The 19,149-nt window shown below is 44.1% G+C and overlaps 1 protein-coding gene across 1 annotated transcript in view; it reads right to left on the bottom strand.

The window, feature by feature from the left end:
- The window catches only part of smad6b (SMAD family member 6b), a 76,993-nt gene extending 60,968 nt beyond the window's left edge, over nucleotides 1-16,025 (bottom strand). The window contains exons 1-3 of the mRNA XM_041175243.1: nucleotides 15,483-16,025; nucleotides 12,512-12,568; nucleotides 11,182-11,250 (exon numbers count right to left, since the gene is read on the bottom strand). Coding sequence (XP_041031177.1) covers nucleotides 11,182-11,250; nucleotides 12,512-12,568; nucleotides 15,483-15,900 — 544 coding nt within the window. The 5' untranslated portion in view covers nucleotides 15,901-16,025. The remainder of the gene's footprint in view (nucleotides 1-11,181; nucleotides 11,251-12,511; nucleotides 12,569-15,482) is intronic.
- Nucleotides 16,026-19,149: the final 3,124 nt, after the last annotated feature.

Raw genomic sequence — 19,149 nt, 5'->3', positions numbered from 1 at the left:
AATTGCTGGATCACTGGTCACTTGAATTTCAAACAGGCTTTCCAGATGAATAGCCTTCAAGTTCTCTAATCAGATTAAATCTTAACACCTTTCAGTCAGTGTACATTGCCTAAAAGTTGGTACAAATGACCTCTTTAGTCTTAATCCAACATGGTAAATGTTATCACCAGCAACAAGTACAGGGCAAAAGTTTCTGAGGGAAGGGGACAAAGAGTCTAACTATAACTCAACAATAAACTTCAGAATGAATGCCTTCCAGCTATTAAGCCATAAAAAGAACTTGCATTTTATAGCACGTTTCATGACCTCAGGATGTCCCAAAGTGCTTTACAACCAATGAAGTACTATTGAAGTGGAGTCACTGCTATAATATTGGAAACACAGTAACCAATTTGCACACAGCAAGCTCCCATAAATAACAATGCATTAGTGACTGGATAATCTATTTTAGTGATGTTGTTTGAGAGATAAGTATTGACTGGGATCCTGGGGCAAACTCCCCTACTGTTCTTTAAAAACATGCCATGGGATCTTTTACACCTGTGAGGGCAGATGGGGGAATCCTTATTTGAAAGACAGCACACCTGGCAGTGCAGCATTCTCACAGTACTGCACTGGGAATGTTGGCTTTGACTTTTGAGCTATGAGTCCTGGAGTGGGTATTGAACCCCCAATCTTCTGGGCTCAGAGATGTTAGTTCTACCCACTGAGCCACAGCTGACACTTTAATATGAGGCATAGATTGGAGTCCCAGGCACTGGTGGTAACAGCAGCTTTAAGAGAGAAAAAAAGTGTTACTTGGGATGTTGGAATGTCTAGTCACCTTTAAGGTCCCCTGGATGGCTGGCAAAACAAGTGGAACACTGGGAGCCAAAGTATGTTAGTAGGGCAGACTTGAGAGGAACATCTAGCTAGTGCTGGACCTGACCTGGGTCTGCTTGATTATGATACAGAATGACTGGAATAGGAACATACTCTATTTACCAGCAAACTGACTTTACCTTGATCAGCACACACAAGTTGTGTTTTACATAGCTCTTGTCTGTGTTAGCTTGTGTTTTGTGTTTCTAGGAAATCAGCTTGTGTAAGGCCTGCAACAGCTGTACTTAATTGTGGCCAGGGTGCTTAGTTTTACTATTTTCTATTTCTTTCAGAAAATAAAATCTGCTCCATTGCAATGTAAATTATGTTGGGCAAGATGCGACCGGACATCAACTTGCCTCTCCCCTTCCTTCTCCCTTATTAACATATCACATGAAGGAGCTACCCGAGAAGCAGGAAGCACAAGATACATTGACAAGATGAGTCCCTTCAGCCCATCCCTTCTCCCCCCCCCACCCCCCCAAATTACAGTACCCAATGTTCACAACGAACTGCATTTTGAGTCAGAATGTCATTATGGAAAGAAAGAAGCCATTCAGCCCATCGAGTCTCTGCAGAATAATCCAGTCAGCCCCATCTTCCTACTCTATCCCCGTAGCATTGCAAGCTTATTTCCCTCAATTTCTTTTCGAAAGCATTGATGCCCTCCACTTCCATCACCCTCATTACCACTCACTGCGCAAAACAGTTCTTATCCAATCCTCTCCGCATCTCTTGCCCACAACCTTAAAATCTGTATCCCCTTGTCCATTATTTTAATACGGAACAGCTTTTCTCTGTCACCCTTTCTAACATTTGACATTTGAGGTGAGCAGGATGGTGTTGGCAGGGGACCTTAGCAACCATTGAGCAGTACTGACAACATTGGGCTCATCTCTCCCTCCGCCCCCCAACGTGTCTTATTGTTGGGTCCCTTCATGAAACACAAATGCTGCACCAAACATTTGAACATCGGGTGTCTGCATTCACTGCTACTCTTTGTTAAAGACTAAAGATTTTGCACTAAGCAATGCAATTAACACAACAAAATGTGAACTAAGTGTTTAAAGAACGCGAATTATCAGATAATCCAAATGGAGAATTGACAGGAGGCCGCCATATGATGCACACGCTCGCTGTCATGCCCTGCCAGAACATTTGGGCTGCACTCTTAAGGATGGCCAAAGTATATTGAGTCTGCTGACTTTTCTCAGTTTTATTGAGAGACTGGGTGTAGGGCCAAAAGCCACAATGTCAGCAACCAACCAGACTGACAAGAGTAGAAGGATGCAGGTCAACAATTTGTGTCTTACAGATTAGGTTCTGAATGCCTATAGATTGCAGGGGAAAAGCCAAGACTGATGGACTCAAGGTGTTCCAAAGTTCTGAGACCCTAGCAAAAGAATGAGTTAGAGCAGGAGTCTCAAACTTTGTCCCTGGCCTTCACTTCCCCTCATCTTTCAAGTTCATTTCTCCACTCTCGCTCAAGCCCAAGTTCCTGCCCAACTATCCCCTCAGCCCCAGATAAATCTCTATGAAATGCATCAGTTGCTAAGATGGCAGTCTACAGCTCCAGCCATTGGTAACCCAGTTGTGACTCTGCAGGTATGTAAACTGGGCCACTGACCACTGCTTACATACCTAGTCACCACCATTTATTCAATGTGTGTGTGTGTGTGTGTATGTGTGTGGATAAGGTTAGAGGTCCAGGGGCAACTACAGGGCAACTTTAGAAACCCATTGACTGGAAAATGATATCATGGGGAAGGCGGCTGTAACTGTTCCAAACAAACCAAAGGGTGCCACATCGAGCTTGCCAATCTCACCATGGTTGGCTTTCAGGAAACCATGTTTTTTTTTGCAATAACCCTGGTTATGGCACCAGGGTCTCGGCTCCCAATAGATTCCAGGATTCCATTATCTTGGAATAATGGGATGGTACTAGGGCTCTGAGGGTTAGGTTGAGGAGAAATTGCGTAAACTGGGTTTGTATTCCTTGCAATATAGCAGATTAAGAGATCGGATTGAAGACTTTTAGGATTTTGAGAGGAATTAATAAAGTAGATAGAGAGAAAATTTTTCCATTAGTAGGGACTCTAAGACAAGGGGACATGACCTTAAAATCAGAGCCTGGGCATTTAGGAGAATTTAGGAAACACTTCTTGGCACAAAAAGTGGTGATAGTGTGGTATTCTCTCCCACAAAAACAGTAGATGGTAGCTCAATTAATAATCTTAAATCTGAGAGCAATTGATTTTTGCTGGGCAAGGACATAAAGGCGTATGGAGCCAAAGCAGAAGGCTGGAGTTAGTATACAGACCAACCATAATCTAATTGAATGATGGAGCAGTGTTGAGGGACTGAATAGTTTCCTGCTGCTCCTGAACCTTGATGAAAATGTGTATGGCTGTGTTTTCACATAGAGAGAGTGAGGTTCAGCATTGATGCCCACTGTGGTACCATCCCAAGTTTACACATGAAGAACATGGGCGAGATACCCAGAGGTACAGAGCATCAAGTGCACTCGAGGAAGGGTCAATGCCTTCCTGAGGAGGCGAGAGCGTTGTGGGAGTTGGGTGGGTGGGTTGGGGGGGGGGGGTGGTGGAGGTGGTTATAGATTAGAGAGCAGGGATTTGTTTATTTTTTAACCTCGTCTTGGAAAAGTAAAGCTAACAGAAGTACAATGCACACATATAGTAATGGCATGTAATCACTTCCACATGATAACTCTTCAGTGTATCTATATACATTCACCCTAGGGAGTGGAGGAGGGCTGTTCATTTTGTAGACAAGTTAAGGAATTCATTGATTAAAAAGAAAATCTTGCAACATTCCACTTTAGGAACTGAAAAAAGGTAAAAAAAAAAAATCCACATTGAGATCTAATCTTAATAAAAATGGTTTTCATGAATGAATTCAATAACCATTATCCTAACTGGCTCCAGTTTATTTCTGCGTCTCATGGAGGTTACTATGATGGATTAGCTCTAGTGGTTAAGCATAAATCACGGCAGAAATTTAAGCTTCTCCTTTGAAGCATGCCATGGGCAGGAAGTCAAAAAGCCTCTGTGCTGATAATATCACACAATAACTCATGCACCCAAGTTCCCAGTCTGCACTGCGCTCAGTCCTGATACTATTAATCCCAAGAGGGAGAGAAATCACTTTAAAAAAAGTCTAAAAAGAGATTGTGTGTTTGCATGAAGGCAGACAGCCCTTGAGTTTGCCTCTTGCCAAATGTGAATTGGTGGGTCAACCAGCATGTAGCCTGGGGAAAACAGCTCTGCTATTGTGGGGATCGGAGGGGATGGGGGCAGAGTGTAGTTCTAGAAAGGGTGGTTTAAGGGGGACAGTAAGGGGATTGTGCAGTGGCAGGAGGAGACGGAGTGAGGTATACAAGGCTGGAACTTTAGTTCAAGAGCATGGAATGATGTGGGGAGCAGTGGGAGTGGGGGGGTGGGGTGGGACACAGGAGGATAAGACAATGAAAGAACAACAGGGAATCGCTGCTTCTGTGGATTACACAGAAACACTGACAATAGACAGAAGGTGCAAAAGCCTTCCCTGGACATAATCTTCACTTCACCCTGTAATGCTTCCATAATTGGACATGAATTTTTGGTATTTCATAATACAAATGAAGTTGGAAAGTTGTGTGTGAGAAATTGGAAACACATATTTGCAAAAAAAATTTCATTAAAAAAAACATCCTGCAGATGTTAATGTCGTTATGTTTAATCACAGAGGCCTTCCCACATGTAAAGCCTGACTTTAAGGCCAACCTGCTGTATTCCTAATCAGATTCTAAATGTCATGGGTCATTCAGCCACAGCAGCCAATCCAGTCCTGGAAAAGGTTTGGGGAGTCACATGCATGGCCACCCCATCCTTGCCAAGGGTGAGTAAACACATGCCCAGTAGAAGACTGAACCATGGATAATAGGTATGTTCTACATTGAATAATAGATCTGTGTGTGGGTGGTATTACATCAAGTTATCTGGGAAGACCCCGAATTACTAGTGGAGGCACTGACTCCTGATATTTTAGTTAAACCACCCACCTGCACGACTACAGACTGGGTAACGGAGGAACATGTCGTCAGGAAGTTTTGTGAAATATCAGGAACCCATACAATCCAGCTGATGGTCACTATTCAACGCTTCCTCCTAGAAATTGCACCTGGTGTTGGGAACATCAGGAACAGGAGGCGGCCATTTAGTCCTTCAAGCCTATTCTGTCATTCAATGAGATCATGGCTGATCTTCAACCTAACTCCATTTACTGGCCAGAACATGTGATCTAGCATCAATTGCCATTTGCAGAGGAGAGTTCCAAGCTTCTCCCACCCTGCATGTGTGGAAGTGTTTCCTAATTTCACACTTGAAAGGTCTGGCTCTAATTTTTTTGGCCATGTCCCCTAGTTCTAGACTCCCCCAACCAGCAAAAATAGTTCCTCTCTATTTGCTGCATCAGTTCCACTTAATATTTTGAAAACTTCAACCAAATCAACCCCTTAACCATCTAAATTCCAATGCATACAACGAACATTTCTTTTCACTCAAAAGTAACCATGGAGGCTGCGCACACGTTGACCTTTTACATTAACATTTTTGTGCAGCCGCACAAAAAATTTAAAGGGGCTGTCCGCTTAAAGGGATCACTTGTGCACTCAAAAACAAAATTAGAGGGAAGGTTGCATACAATCTGTATGTGTTTGTGTAAAACCTCCTTGTAATTTAACCCTTGCAGTCCAAGTATAATTCTGGAAAATCTAGACCATACTCCCTCCTTGATCAATACATGCTTCCATAGGTGTGGAACTCAGACTGAACACAGTGCTCCAGGTGTGATCTTGATTGGCACCCCATCCACCAATTTAAACATTCACTCTCTCCGCCACCAGTGCAGCAGTGTGCACCATAGCAAGATGCACTGCAGCAACTCGCCAAGCCTCCTTCAACAGCACCTTCCAAACCCACGATCTCTACCACATAGAGGGACAAGGGCAGCAGACGCATGGGAACACCACCTGTAAGTTGCCCTCCAAGCCACGCACCATCCTGACTTGGAGCTATACCTGTTCACAGGATCTTAACAGCACAGGAGGTGGTCATTCGGCCCATCATGTCTGCACCAGCTCTCCAAATGAGTGTTATGACCTTAGTGCCATTGCTTTGCCTTTTCCCTGTACCCTTGCACATTGTTTCTCTTCAAATAATCATCTAATATCCTCTTGAATGCCTCGATTGCCTTCACTGTCATTTGATCATAATCTTGGAACTCCCTCCCTAACAGCACTGTGGGTGTACCTACACCATATGGACTGCAGCGGTTCAAAAAGGCAACTCACCGCCACCTTCTAAAGGGCAGTTACTGATGGGCAATAAATGGTGTTCTAGCCAGTGACACCCACATCCCTTGAAAAAGGAAAAATAGTTCAATATTGCAAAATATTGTCTTCCTGATTAGAATTTGCACAAAAACAAATAAGTGAAAATTTTATTCCTTTCCCAGCCTCACATGGTATATTAAAAAAAATTCCAGTGCTTCTAAAGACTAGTGATATAGCTTACAAATTCACCAATCCTCCCATTGCTAAAACCCCAACTGGATGAAAAGCAAAATTTCAAATTAGCAATGGTTCAGGTCCTCAAAAAATTAAGTCTGCATGTGCAAAGAGGTTGTCAGGAGATAAACTTAGCTCTGCTAACTTCAGAAAAAAAACAGTTTGAGAATTGTGGGTGGTGGTGGTGTGTGTGTGTGTGTGTGTGTGTGTGTGTGTGTGTGTGTGTGTGTGTGTGTGTTGTGGGGGGGGGGGGGGGGGGTGCGGTGGCGTGCCAAAGAGAGAGAGAGAAGCACTTAATTGCTCATTGCTCCAGCTCAACCTCCTGTTTTACAAGTGTGCACAAGCTATTATCAGCCTTACACAAAGGGTTAATATGAGCCCCCGGGGTTAATGCACAGTATGGGTCAGTTTGAAAACTCAAAAAACTCCCATCCTCTTAACTAGAAGTCTGTCCTTTGGGAGTGCATTAATCACCTAGTGCGACAATCTGCTATTAGAAGTCTCAGCATCTGAACTTGCACAGTTGGGAGACGAAGTATCTGATTTCACGGACCCTGCACTCCATTTTATCGTTATATTGTTCTAGTTAAACTCATTTCCATTACGGAAAACCTCACCAATTTTCTCCTTTAAGATCATAACATATAACAAGTCACATGCTATTTCCAGTCTGTAAAACGTAATAAATTCTACACAACCTGGACAGACTAAAAACAGAAAAAAATACCAACCAAAAAAACTTGACTTGACTTCAAAGGACCAAAAGGAAAAACATTAAATGCTGTTCAGCTGTAATATAATTGCAAAGAAAAATGATTAAAGTTACAGCCAGCTCTGACAGCATTCTTTCTTTGTGTGTTTTTCTCTCTCTCTTTCTCTGCAAATGTTTATTACTAAACTTGGCTGTAGGATCAAGGGAAGTGTTAGCCACACAGATATTTTATTAATATTTATTAAATTGGCTGATTCCTCTCCCCAATATTAAAATTCACTGGCAAGGACTTTTTATTGCTTTCTTTTAAACAGAGGTATGGTTACATCTGTGCATAGTTAATAAAATAAAAATGCTCTTTGGGTTTGGAATTTAGCTTCTGGTTACCTCTTGAGGGTATCAAAATCTTTCTGCTACCTCACTCTCTGCAAACCTAGAGAAAGAGAGAACATGGTCTTCACTCACATTAGGTATTTCAATACAGCTTGTGCCCGTCTTCATCAGATGTGCATGACTCCTTTCACCAACAACTTATATCCATATGGCACCTTTAATGTGATAAAGTGTCCCGAAGATGCTTCACAGGAACATTATAAAGTAAAATTAGACGCTGAGCCACATAGGAGCAGCAACAGCCATTCAGCTCTTCGAGCCTGGAACACCTAGCAATATTAGGACAGATGGCCAAAAGTTTGGTCAAAGGTCTCTGAAAGGAGGAGAGAGTTGGAAAGGTTTAGGGAGGGAATTCCGGAGCTTAGGGCACAGGCAGCTGAAGCACAACTGCCAATGGTGGAAGGACAGAAACTGGGGACGCACAGATTTGGAAGAGCGCAGAGATCTTGGAGCTTTGTTGGGCGGGAGAAGGTTACAGGGATAGGGAGGGAGAGGTGAGGCCTTGGATGGATTTCAAAACACAGATGAGAATTTTTCAAAATTGAGGCATTGCTGGACCGGGAGCCAGCGAGCATAGGACAGGTGACCAGGAGGTCAGCTGGAGTCCTAGAGGCCCCCTCGTTGTGATTGAAACTGGAACCATAGTGTTACCTTCTTCAATGCCAGGAACACAAGAGGACAACTAACACAGGCTAAACGAGGTGTCGGCTAAAAATGGCTTTGTCAGTAGAGCCTGGAATCTTCTGGTTCATATCACTTGGAACAGCGTCAGGTGATGCGGTTCCCCGTGATTCAGTAGGGAGTGTGGAAGTCCCAGAACGCTGTGTGGTGTCGATGGAGGAAATAGAACTCCCTGATGGACCAGGCTGAGGAACCATTGCTGTAACACTAGCTTAGAGTGTCAGACCTGAAGTCTGAGCCAAGTTAATGGATCACTGTCAGGGTTCTATAATTGGCCCTGGGATTGTGGTGGTGAGAAAGAGGGAAAATTGGCCAGGGATACTGCCCAGGATCACTCTCTGCTGGAAGTAGTGCACTTGTGGGTGAGGAGAGGACTGGAATAAAGTGATGCCCTCATGGTCAAATTGCCTGCCAAGATTTTCCTATTCCAGCATTAAGAATAGACATTTGGCCAAGGTTATTGTAGGGCCACTGGCTCCTACTCTGCAGCACAAGGGGATGAGCAGAGAAATGTTTTTGCAAATGTGGTGCTATTTTGCTGAAGAAAGTTAGTCTGGCGCCTAGTCAATTATCAATAATTAATTTATATGGGAAAAAACAGCACCATTGTTACACGTCACTCACAGCCCAGTGTGCTAAGCTAGAGGCACATATCCTGCCAACAACAGATTTGGACAGGAATTGGGAGGCTGTCCTCATACAGTCCTACAGAGCGAATGATCACCGTAATCTTCTTCCCCACACATTCCTGTCGTAGCAGAGCATGCTTGCACCTCTATGCCAGCCTGGGCTTTGAAACCACATTACATACAAACAAATGAACTCGGCAAGAATTCCCGATAATCCTTTCATTTACATTGCAGGGCATGATAAAGAATTGGTCAACCACAGTTAACGTGCACAGTTCGGATACCACAGAGCCAAAGTCTCCAGATTAACCACACAGCTAGCACTAATAAACAGAAAAATAGCAACATGGGTGTTTCTCACGGAACTGACTCCAGTCTAAACATGCAGCCATCAGCCTTGCAAAACCACCCTGTGAACCCCAATTTTCATTACCCTATTATTGGTAGGCATGCCTTCAGCTGTCTGGACCCCAAGCTCTGCAATTCTCTGCCTAAGCTTGTCTCCTCCTTTCAGACATCATATCTTTGACTGTGCATTTGAGCCACATAAGGAGATATTAGGGCAGTGCCAAATTTTGTTTGGCAATACTCCTCTGAAGTGCCCTGGGACATGAAAGGCGCCATATGAATGCAACTTGTTGCTGTTTCAATAGTGAAACCAAAGTACATGGATGCTACACCAACACTACAGGTAAGAGCACTGATTTTTCTCACCCTCCTCTCCTGAAGGTGCTAACTCACACTGACCATTGGCCTTTTAGTAGCTCAGCCAAGTGACTGTTCTTCTGGTACGTGCAGACTATTCAAGTATGGAGGTGTGTCACAGCCAAGGGCAGCGTTGACCCGACATCCAGCCACAAGGACACGTGCACACCTTCCAGCAGCCACCCTGGATTGAATTTATATCTCACCAGATTAACCCAGGGGCAGCACCCCTCCATCTCAGACCAGTGAATGCAGCACTGATTGTGGAAAATCAAACCTCGGACTTCAGTCCTCATGATACAGCGCCACACCACCATTTCCTAATTGAACCATTGTGGATCAGCTAATTACACTAATAGAGAAATCCTTCATTTCCCACCCACCCAGCATTCCACCCCTACAAAAAGATACATTAGTTCTAAGTGTTACTACCAAATCCAGAACTAAGCAGCATAATTAGCACTCGCCATCACACGGATGCTGATGCTTATTATTTACGGATGCTGATTTTTATTATTTTGTAGTGCTATATGACAGCCAATTTAGTCACTTATGGGCTGGAATCCCTCTTATCAATCTCATCATTATCATAGCTTGCCACTCTGAAACCACAGGCCCCGAAGGGTTTCATTTATGCCAACCTTGCCCATCAGCTCCTGTGGTCTTGGTGGGTGTCATCAGATTTGGTCCCTCACATTGCTAGCTGGGAGATTAAGGAGGCATGTGAGAGCTAGCCATGCTGTAAACAGGTCTGACTAAACCGGCCTCCCCAACTGATAAACTTCAGCAAAAGGGTTATAAATATAAAAACAGAAACCTGGCTCTGCACTCACATGGTAATTTGACAGGAGGAAACCCATTCATGAATTACAAATCAAAACTTTTCTTTTCCTTAGAAGCAACTTAACAAAATTGAGTCAACCTAAAGTAGTCAACGATTTTGCCGCAGTTTCCATTGTCACACATTCCTCCCCCAACCCCACCCCAAGAGGGATTCATAAGTACTCTCTCTTCCTTGGACAGTCACCATCTCTGCACTCCCAAAAAGAGTTGTGGAAACATTTGGGGGGAAAATAAAACATGCTACAGAAGTCCCCCGATGTGCTAGGATCAATGTACAATCAAAGGAGGTCAACACAGATTTCTCATTCCACAAAAAGCTCCAAGAAGTATTAATAATACCAGCCTCTGAAAGCAAAGACATCCCAAATGGGAAACCCACCAAGTACAAGTCAATGCAGTTCTGACACAGGGTCATGATCTGAAACGTTAACTCTGTTTTTCTCTCTCCACTGATGCTGCCAGACCTGCTGAGTATTTCCAGCCTTTCTGTTTCTAATACAAAGCAACATAACCTCAATAGGGTTCAAAAGTGAGTCCACGTAACATCAGCACAGACTAACGGAAGGCATCATCCCATAATATGCTTAGCATCATAGGAAATCCCCTCAAATGTTTTTCAGAAGGGCGTACCACCAAGAAGCATTTTAAAAAGATAGCAATACCCAACGTCTATCATGGTTACTGTGATATCCATTATTCCAAACCAATTCAAGCCTCTCAACACTCATTCCTTTATCAATCTCACTTCCTCCATAACACACTGGCATTCAAAAGACATTCAAAAGGCTTACCTGAGAAGTCTCCAGGTGTGATATTTGGGGAATTGGTGGCTTCCGTTTCAGTGTAGGACACCGTGCAGTCTGGTGAATTGCAAAACAGGAAAATAGTAGATTTTAAGGATGCAGGAATTGAGAACCAACTATCTATACCACTGTAAAGGATGAATCCCCCACACATTTCTCAACCCACACTATTGTATACAGCAGCTGTAGTACAATGGAAAACAGCCAAACTCCACACATTACCCTATTTCTCAAGCATGCTGAAGTTACATAGGGAAGTGAGGTGCTGTGTGGGACACGTGCTGTACACAGCTGTGGGGCAAGCACATCACACGCCACAAATAAGATTCACAAAAGTCTTAGAGAGAAGTTAACGGTGTCCAGAATAAATGGAGACCAGGAGGAACTACAGAAAAATCCACAAAACGTTCATTCTCCAAGCCATCAAAAAACTGCACCGGCCAAGATCCAGCTCTCAATGAGCAAATATTTATAAATTTCCTCAATCCAATCTCAAACACTGATACAGAATATAGTCAGGGAAAATGCCCCTACATTCTTCAGGTTGCTTTTCTCCCAAGTTTAGTTATTTTCAGTAAATTTTAATCAAAATGTTTTTGCACAACTGATTTTTTTAATGCCATATAAAAATTGTGCAATTATTATATTCTAAGCAGTGGAAGAGTTTAATGCAGGCCAAACTGGAGCTTGCCTGCTGAATGATCCTCTGCAACCCAGCACTACACACTCCCAACCACAGCTCGACTCACTGAAGCTTTGCAGTGTTTGGCAGGGCACCATGTAAAATATCAGCAGAATTCACAAGCTTTCCTGAAAGCTACAGGTTTCCACTTGGTGGGGTAAATGCCCAGCTGAACTGGGCATTGTGCAGTTACTGTATTCAATCACAATTAAAATTCTTGCAAGCCATTTTATTGCTGTAATATCCTTGTTTTAACACACACAATTCAGAAAAAAAATATATTTGGAGATCTTTCCCCCCCCCCCCCCCCCCCCCCCCCCTCCCCCTCCTCCCCAGCACCATCCCTCCTAAAAGCACTGGTCCTAGGCGGGGTACAGTTCCACAGGTGCCAGGCACCCTGTGGTAACATGTAATGACAAATTCCTAACTTCAATTAAGACATTTAAAAAAATATTTAGTCAGAGAATACTCTTGTGCCTATCACAAATATAAATAAAAAACCCTGAGCTTTCGCTGAATTACTGGCACACTTACTGCTGCAGCACATGTTTATTGTCATGTTCTAGCCACTTCCCTTAACTAACAGCCACTTTTTAAAAAAATTGTAATTTTTTTTAGATATATTTAAGAACTTACCCAGTGGCTTTTCCTCATCATTTGTGGAGAATCTCGAATAGGGAGGAGGTGGAGAATCTGAAAATGAGGACATGGGAGTTAAACAGAAAGAAAAAGTGAAGGAAGGGGGGGGGGAATCCTTTCTCTGTCTTGGGAAAGGTTTAAGTGTAGGAGATTGAGCTTGCAGTAATTGCCTGGATATTCAGTCGTCAGATGAACGAGGGAGCCAGGCTGGCGCCAGGCATATGCAAACTGCATATTATCGCCACTCCTTCACCTCAATAGCTTTGGAACTTCTTAGGAAAAAGGAGAGAAAAAAAAACACGAGTGGAAATCGATCTCATTTCAAAGGGATAATTCCAGACCTCAATCCCCTCCCACAAGGGGAGGGCGGGGGGGGGGAGAGAAAAAGCTTTAGATTTAAATCACATTCGCCGGGTTCTGGTCCCGTCTGTGGAATTAAGAGGATTTTCTCTTTTTTTTGGGGGGGGGGGGGGATTGAGACTATTGCCGTTTCCTTATAAAAAAAAGGGGAAGTGTTTGTGTGTGCGCCTTGCGGTGAACTGGACTCGCCAACTCACCGAGAGCGAAAAATAAAACCCTCCCAAGATATTTCACCCGAGAGATACCGAAACGTTTCAAATGCATAGCGACGCCGGGCCAAACATCAGCTTAAAGACCCCTTTCCAGCAAAAAAAAATATATTTTTGGAGGGGGTGGCGTGGGGTTGTTGGGGTGGGGTGGGTTAGGAAGGTAAATGCAACTTGAAGGTGCCAACATTTTAAACATATTTTAACAACAATTTTACAAAGAGGAACAACCCAGGGTAAAAGCCACAATCTGCATCAGTGACATTAAAAAACGTTATCACGTCACGCATCAGTGAATCTCAGCTATTTGCAAAATGCAACAGAGGACTTGAGGGAAGGCTAGGGATTTTTTTTAAAAAGAAGCAACAGTGGTTGGTTCCCTTCTTATCGGACCTTCAGATTGAATCCAGCATTGATTTTTTTTAAAAAAACCCAGAAATGAATTTTAACGACTGTCACTGTCAGCTGCCCCAGTTAACGATAAAATCCCTCACACGGACCAACAAGTTCTGCTGTCCTGTAATACGAGCGACGCTCAGATTATTTCTTCATGATGAATGGTGAGGGTTTTCACCCACCCACCCCCCCAACACGGAGGTTTGTCAAGTTTGGAGACCATCCGCACGCGATTAAATGAAGTTAACAGATTCCCCCCCCCCCCCCCCCCCGCAAAGGAGCAGCGAGCTCAGTCGCCCAGCGGGTGGTGCATAACGATCCCAGAATGAGCGCGGGTTCAATCCCCGTACTGGCTGTGCTAGCTCAGGGAGGCCTGCCTCCTCGCCTTGCCCCCGCGCTCGCTCCCCTCAAGCTATACGTAGCCAATTGACCCTCTTCTCTCTAATGGAGAGCGGGGCCTATGGTTCTTCCTGGACAGTGATTAATGACCATACCCAGGTTAGTGCTAAGCGTGAACCCATTTCTCAGACCCCCTTTCATGACTTGCAGACCGACTGACAGCACCTGAGTATTAATCCCAATTATTGATTGTATGTATGACAATGAACTGATTACAAAAAAAAGGGGGGAGGGCAATCCGAACTTTCTTCTGTAAAATGGTTATATGAATAAAAGGGCAAGTGAATTGGCTACATGAAGGCAAAGAGAAGTAACCGGAACCAGAACAAAATTGGCCTTTGATATATTTAACAAAAGTTGCATACAAAGGTTTAAAACTCGATGTATTTTTCTTAACCTGGTGCCCATTAACCAAACCATGTCAAAACTTTTACAACCCGAAACGCCTGATCCTCTTGTGGCGTCGACACAGATTAAATTCGGTAACCCACCAGATCCAGTCTGTTGGGACACTTTTTGTAACATTTATTTATTAAGACATGTTGTTGACAGTTTCATGGTTTCAGACTGAATGTCGTTTGCCCTGAGAGAAAAAAAAAATCACAAGGCACACATTGAAAGCTATGGGACCACAATCTCCATTTGGCAAAATCACTGAGAGCGATTGGATTTTGTGTTTTGCCCCATCCTGAGTATACCTATCCTTTTCTGCCCTCTCCGACCACCCCCCCCCCCCACCAAAAAAAACCCTAGACTCAGAACATCAAGTTTCACCTGTTCTCAAGCCCTGCCATTAATGTCTGAGCTGCATTTGCTACAACAGATATTTTGTGAATGACTGAAACAGGCACCCAACTTACAAATGGTTTGAAACGTTACTACTTTAAATGAATGACTGGAAGATGTTTACTCCCATGAATGAAGTACGCCGGGACCTTACGAACGACATCAATTTCCATGTATTCCTGCTACTAAAACGACTGAAATCGAACTTATGAATTGCATGCACCTTCTTCAAAGATTGTAAACCATAAACGCGCGCACACATTTCCAAACTATGAGGATATTAGGAACTTGGGCTTCAGGCAAGGCAACTCTAACAAATTAAGGAATGTCATCGAATTATGATAAAAATGCATTTCAGAAAAGTTTTTTTTTGGGGGGTGGAGAAGGAGTGTCTAAACTAATTTACCTATGTGTTATGGGTGAAATTGAAGTTCAGAATCGTTTACAGAATGTGACATCTAAATTAAGACTATCTCATTCTTCAGGATACAAGGGTCCCTGGCAATTTCTCACGTGCCTTCCGATGCCTGGCTCTGGTATGAATCAGCCGGGTACGAATGAAATCTTTCACCAGGAACTCCAAGTCGGGTTTTATGCCTGGTTAATTTAAAGTGGCGGCTGCAACAAAAACAACTCTTAAACCCCCACAAACAAGCCGAGCCGCCCAATCTACCCTTCAAACAAAAAAGGAGCCTAAATAATAGTCTGCACCTTTCTGAAATGCACAAAAGGTGATGGACACACCTGAGATTTTTTTACCACATGTGTGTGGAGGCTTGGCTATCGGGCGTGAAGAGAGAGAGAGAGAATAGTTCACTCACCTGGTCCACAAAGTCTGCTGAAATGATAGGGGTTGCAGCAAACAGTGGCGTTGTCCGCGTTCCGGGAGAAACCCTCGCACGAGTAGAGCCGCTTGAGTTCAAATAGATGCTTGAGATCAGGCCACCGAAACAGTCTGCAGAGTAAAATCTGAGGGGCCAGGCTCTGCTTGCCGACCCTCAGCTCGTTCTTGGCCATCAGGACACAGGCGGTGTGCAATCCCCCGCTGCTCTCCACCGCCTGGGCCAACAGTTCCAGGGGTTTCTCCTTCAGCCTCTTCAGCAGCGAGTGCGTGACCGACTTGAGCTCGTTTAGCGATCCGGCCAGGTCACTCCAATCGTCCGCCTCCTGCCCATCTCCTCCCGTTACCCGGCTTTGCCAAAGTCGCCGTACAAGGCCCGACCGTTTAGACCTGAACATGCGACGGTTATAAACGCGATACTCGGGGGGGGAGGGCAAGGTATAAAGCTGCAGCTTCACAATGCCGATGGCTTTTCCCTCTCTCTTTTCCAGGTTCGGGGGTAGGGGGTAGGGGAGGGCAGGAGGGGGGGAGGAGGGGGGGCGGGGGTGATGAGAAGGGAGGGGAAGGGAATTTTAAAAAGGCACCAGATCACACGGCATCAAGCCGGGGAGACAGCCGTGCATCTGCACAGCCAGCTAGCTTCGTGATCAGATCACAGCCACACTGAAAGCGAAGCTGCAACATTCGGCTGGGAAAAAGGATACAGTGCAGGAGGAGGGAGGGAGAAATTCACACCAGCAACCAATGCAGAAAAAAAAACATCAATGTTGCAAAAAAAAAGCAACTTGGAAGCAGCCAGCCACATCCACAGAGAGAGAGAGCGAGAAAACAATAAAGATATTTAAAAAGGAACAAGATTTTCTTCTGTGAGAGTGGGGTCAGCAATATCCCAACTTCCCCAACCTACACCCCCCCCCCGATTCCCCAAAAAGCCAAACACCTTTCCAGTCTTCCTCTGAAAAGCCGCAGTGTTCACACTGAGAATGAAAGTGTCCCTTTCCCCCTCTGCAATAGATCCAAGCGAGATCTTGAGGAACTGCGCCTCTGCCCCTGCAAATCACACTGCAGACTTCACCAGTTGGAACATTTTTATATATATATATATCTAATAATTCCAAGTTTGGAAAGAAACGAAAAAAAATTTACACATAAGATACACAGGCAGAAATGATTTGGAGAGAGACCTCTCTGTGGCTCCGATCAGTATGTCCTGCATGGACAGTTAGACTACACTGTGTGGATTTTCTCTCCGCTGCTTCTATCACTCTCTCTTCTCTCTTTACAACACTCCGGGCCTCCTAAGGCACATCTCAGCCATTGGCTGTCTGCAATCATGTGGTAGTCTAGACATTTTGGCGCGGCTCTGATCTGCACTGATTGTTACGCAAACAAGGTTTCTAGTTTCTTAACTCTTTGCACACCAGAGCTTTTATTGTAGATATTTTAATGGTCTTTTCATATCCAACCTATACCACATTTTTCTGTAGGTGTCCTTGTGTTGCAAAAATGAATATGCAAGACCAAAAAAACCCTTCAATCTGCATATGCCATACAGTTCCAGTTCACCTTCCCCTGGACCTCTGCACCCCTCCTCTCTCTCTCTGCAGCCTCTGACTGCCTGGTGTTGGGGTTTACAGTCGCAAGATTTTAAATTGTCGAAACGAATGGGTTTTGAGGGAGTTAAAATCTCGCCCGTTGACCGCCCCTTTGAATGCCCACTCTCCAGCTCCGCTCCAGCGCTGATCCCGCCCATGCAATGTCACTGGAGGAAAATCGTGGAATGGGAAGAGCAGGAGTAGGGGAGGGAACCAAAAAGGGTGGCTGGAGAGTGTGTTGGGAACTGGTGAAATCTCCTCAGAACATAAGAAGGAGGAGGAGGAGTAGGCCATTCCGCCCCTCGAGCATGCCCCACCATTAAATAAGATCATAGCTGATCTGATTGACCATAAGCCATAGGGCCAGAACTAGGCCATTCGGCCCATCGAGTCTGCTCCGCCATTCAATGAGATCATGACTGATTTGATAATCCTCAACTCCACTTTCCTGCCTTTTCCCCATAACCCTTGATTCCCTTACCGATTAAAAATCTATCTTAACCTTGAATATATAACAACCCAACCTCTACAGCCCTCTGCGGTAAAGAATTCCACAGATTCACTACCCTTTGAGAGAAGAAATTCCTCCTCATCTCTGTTTTAAATGGGTGCCCCCTAACTCTGAGATTATGCCTTCTGGTCCTAGACTCTCCCACATGGGGAAAAAACCTCTCAGCATCTACCCTGTCAAGCCCCCTAAGAATCTTATATATTTCAATAAGGTCACCTCTCATTCTTCTAAACTACAGGCCCAAGCTACTCAACCTCTCCTCATAAGAAAATCCTTCCATCTCTGGGATCAACCTAGTGAACCTTCTCTGGAATGCCTTCAATGCCAGTATATCTTTCCTTAGATAAGGGGACCAAAATTGTTCACAGTATTCTAGGTATGGTCTAACTAGTCTAACTAGGTGTAGTCTAACCTTCGGTCTGTCTGCAAGCATGACCCAGACCTCCCTGTCGCTTGCCATTTCAACACTCCACCCTGCTCTCATGCCCACATGTCCGTCCTTGGCCTGCTGCAATGTTCCAGTGAAGCTCAACGCAAACTGGAGGAACAGCACCTCATCTTCCAATTAGGCACTTTACGGCCTTCTGGACTTAACGTTGAGTTCAACAACTTCAGATCATGATCTCTCCTCTCCATCCTCACCCCCTTTTTGATCCACTTTTTTTCTAATAATTATTATATATTTTTAAAATATACTTTTCTTTTCCCACCTATTTCTATTATTTTTTTTTTAAGTTTATTTCCATCTATTGTTTTATCTCCACCTTTTAGCCCATTTCGATCCCTTCCCCCCACCCCATCCCCACTAGGGCTATCTGTCACTTTCTCATCCTGCTTTCTACCCTTAATGTCACCATTAGTACATCCTTTAGCTAATATCACCACCGTCAACACCCCTTGTCCTTTTGTTTATGACTTCTCCTTTGCCTCCACCTATCACTGGCCCCCTATCCAGCTCCACCTGTCCCACCCCCCTTAAACAGCTTATACTTCACCACATTTTTATTCCTCTTTCGTTCTGAAGAAGAGTCATATGGACTCGAAACGTTAACTCTTGTCTTCCTCTCCACAGATGCTGTCAGACCTGCTGAGCTTTTTCAGCAATTTTTGTTTCTGTTTCAGATTTCCAGCATCTGCAGTATTTTGCTTTTACCTTAATGGTCTAACGAGTGCCTTGTATAGTTTTAGCAGGACTTCTCTATTTTTATACTCCATTCCCTTTGAAATAAGTCCAACATTCCATTTGCCTTCCCTGTTACCTGTTGAACTTTTATGTTAACTTTTTGGGGTTTGTGCACGAGGACCCCCAAATCCCTCTGTGCTGCAGCATACTTCAGTCTTTCTCCATTTAAATAATATTGAGCTCCTCTATTCTTCCTGCCAAAGTGCATAACCTCAAATTTTCCCACATTATATTCCATCTGCCAAGTTTTTGGCCCACTCACTTAACCTGTCTATATCCCTCTGTAGCCTCCTTGTGTCATCCTCACCACTTGCCTTCCCACCTATTTTTATGTCATCCGCAAACTTGGCTATAGTAC

Source organism: Carcharodon carcharias, chromosome 26, assembly GCF_017639515.1.
Source record: "Carcharodon carcharias isolate sCarCar2 chromosome 26, sCarCar2.pri, whole genome shotgun sequence".
Taxonomy (NCBI): Eukaryota; Metazoa; Chordata; class Chondrichthyes; order Lamniformes; family Lamnidae; genus Carcharodon; species Carcharodon carcharias.
The sequence above is the reverse complement of the archived record's forward strand: the minus strand, read 5'-3'. Positions and strand labels throughout refer to the sequence as shown.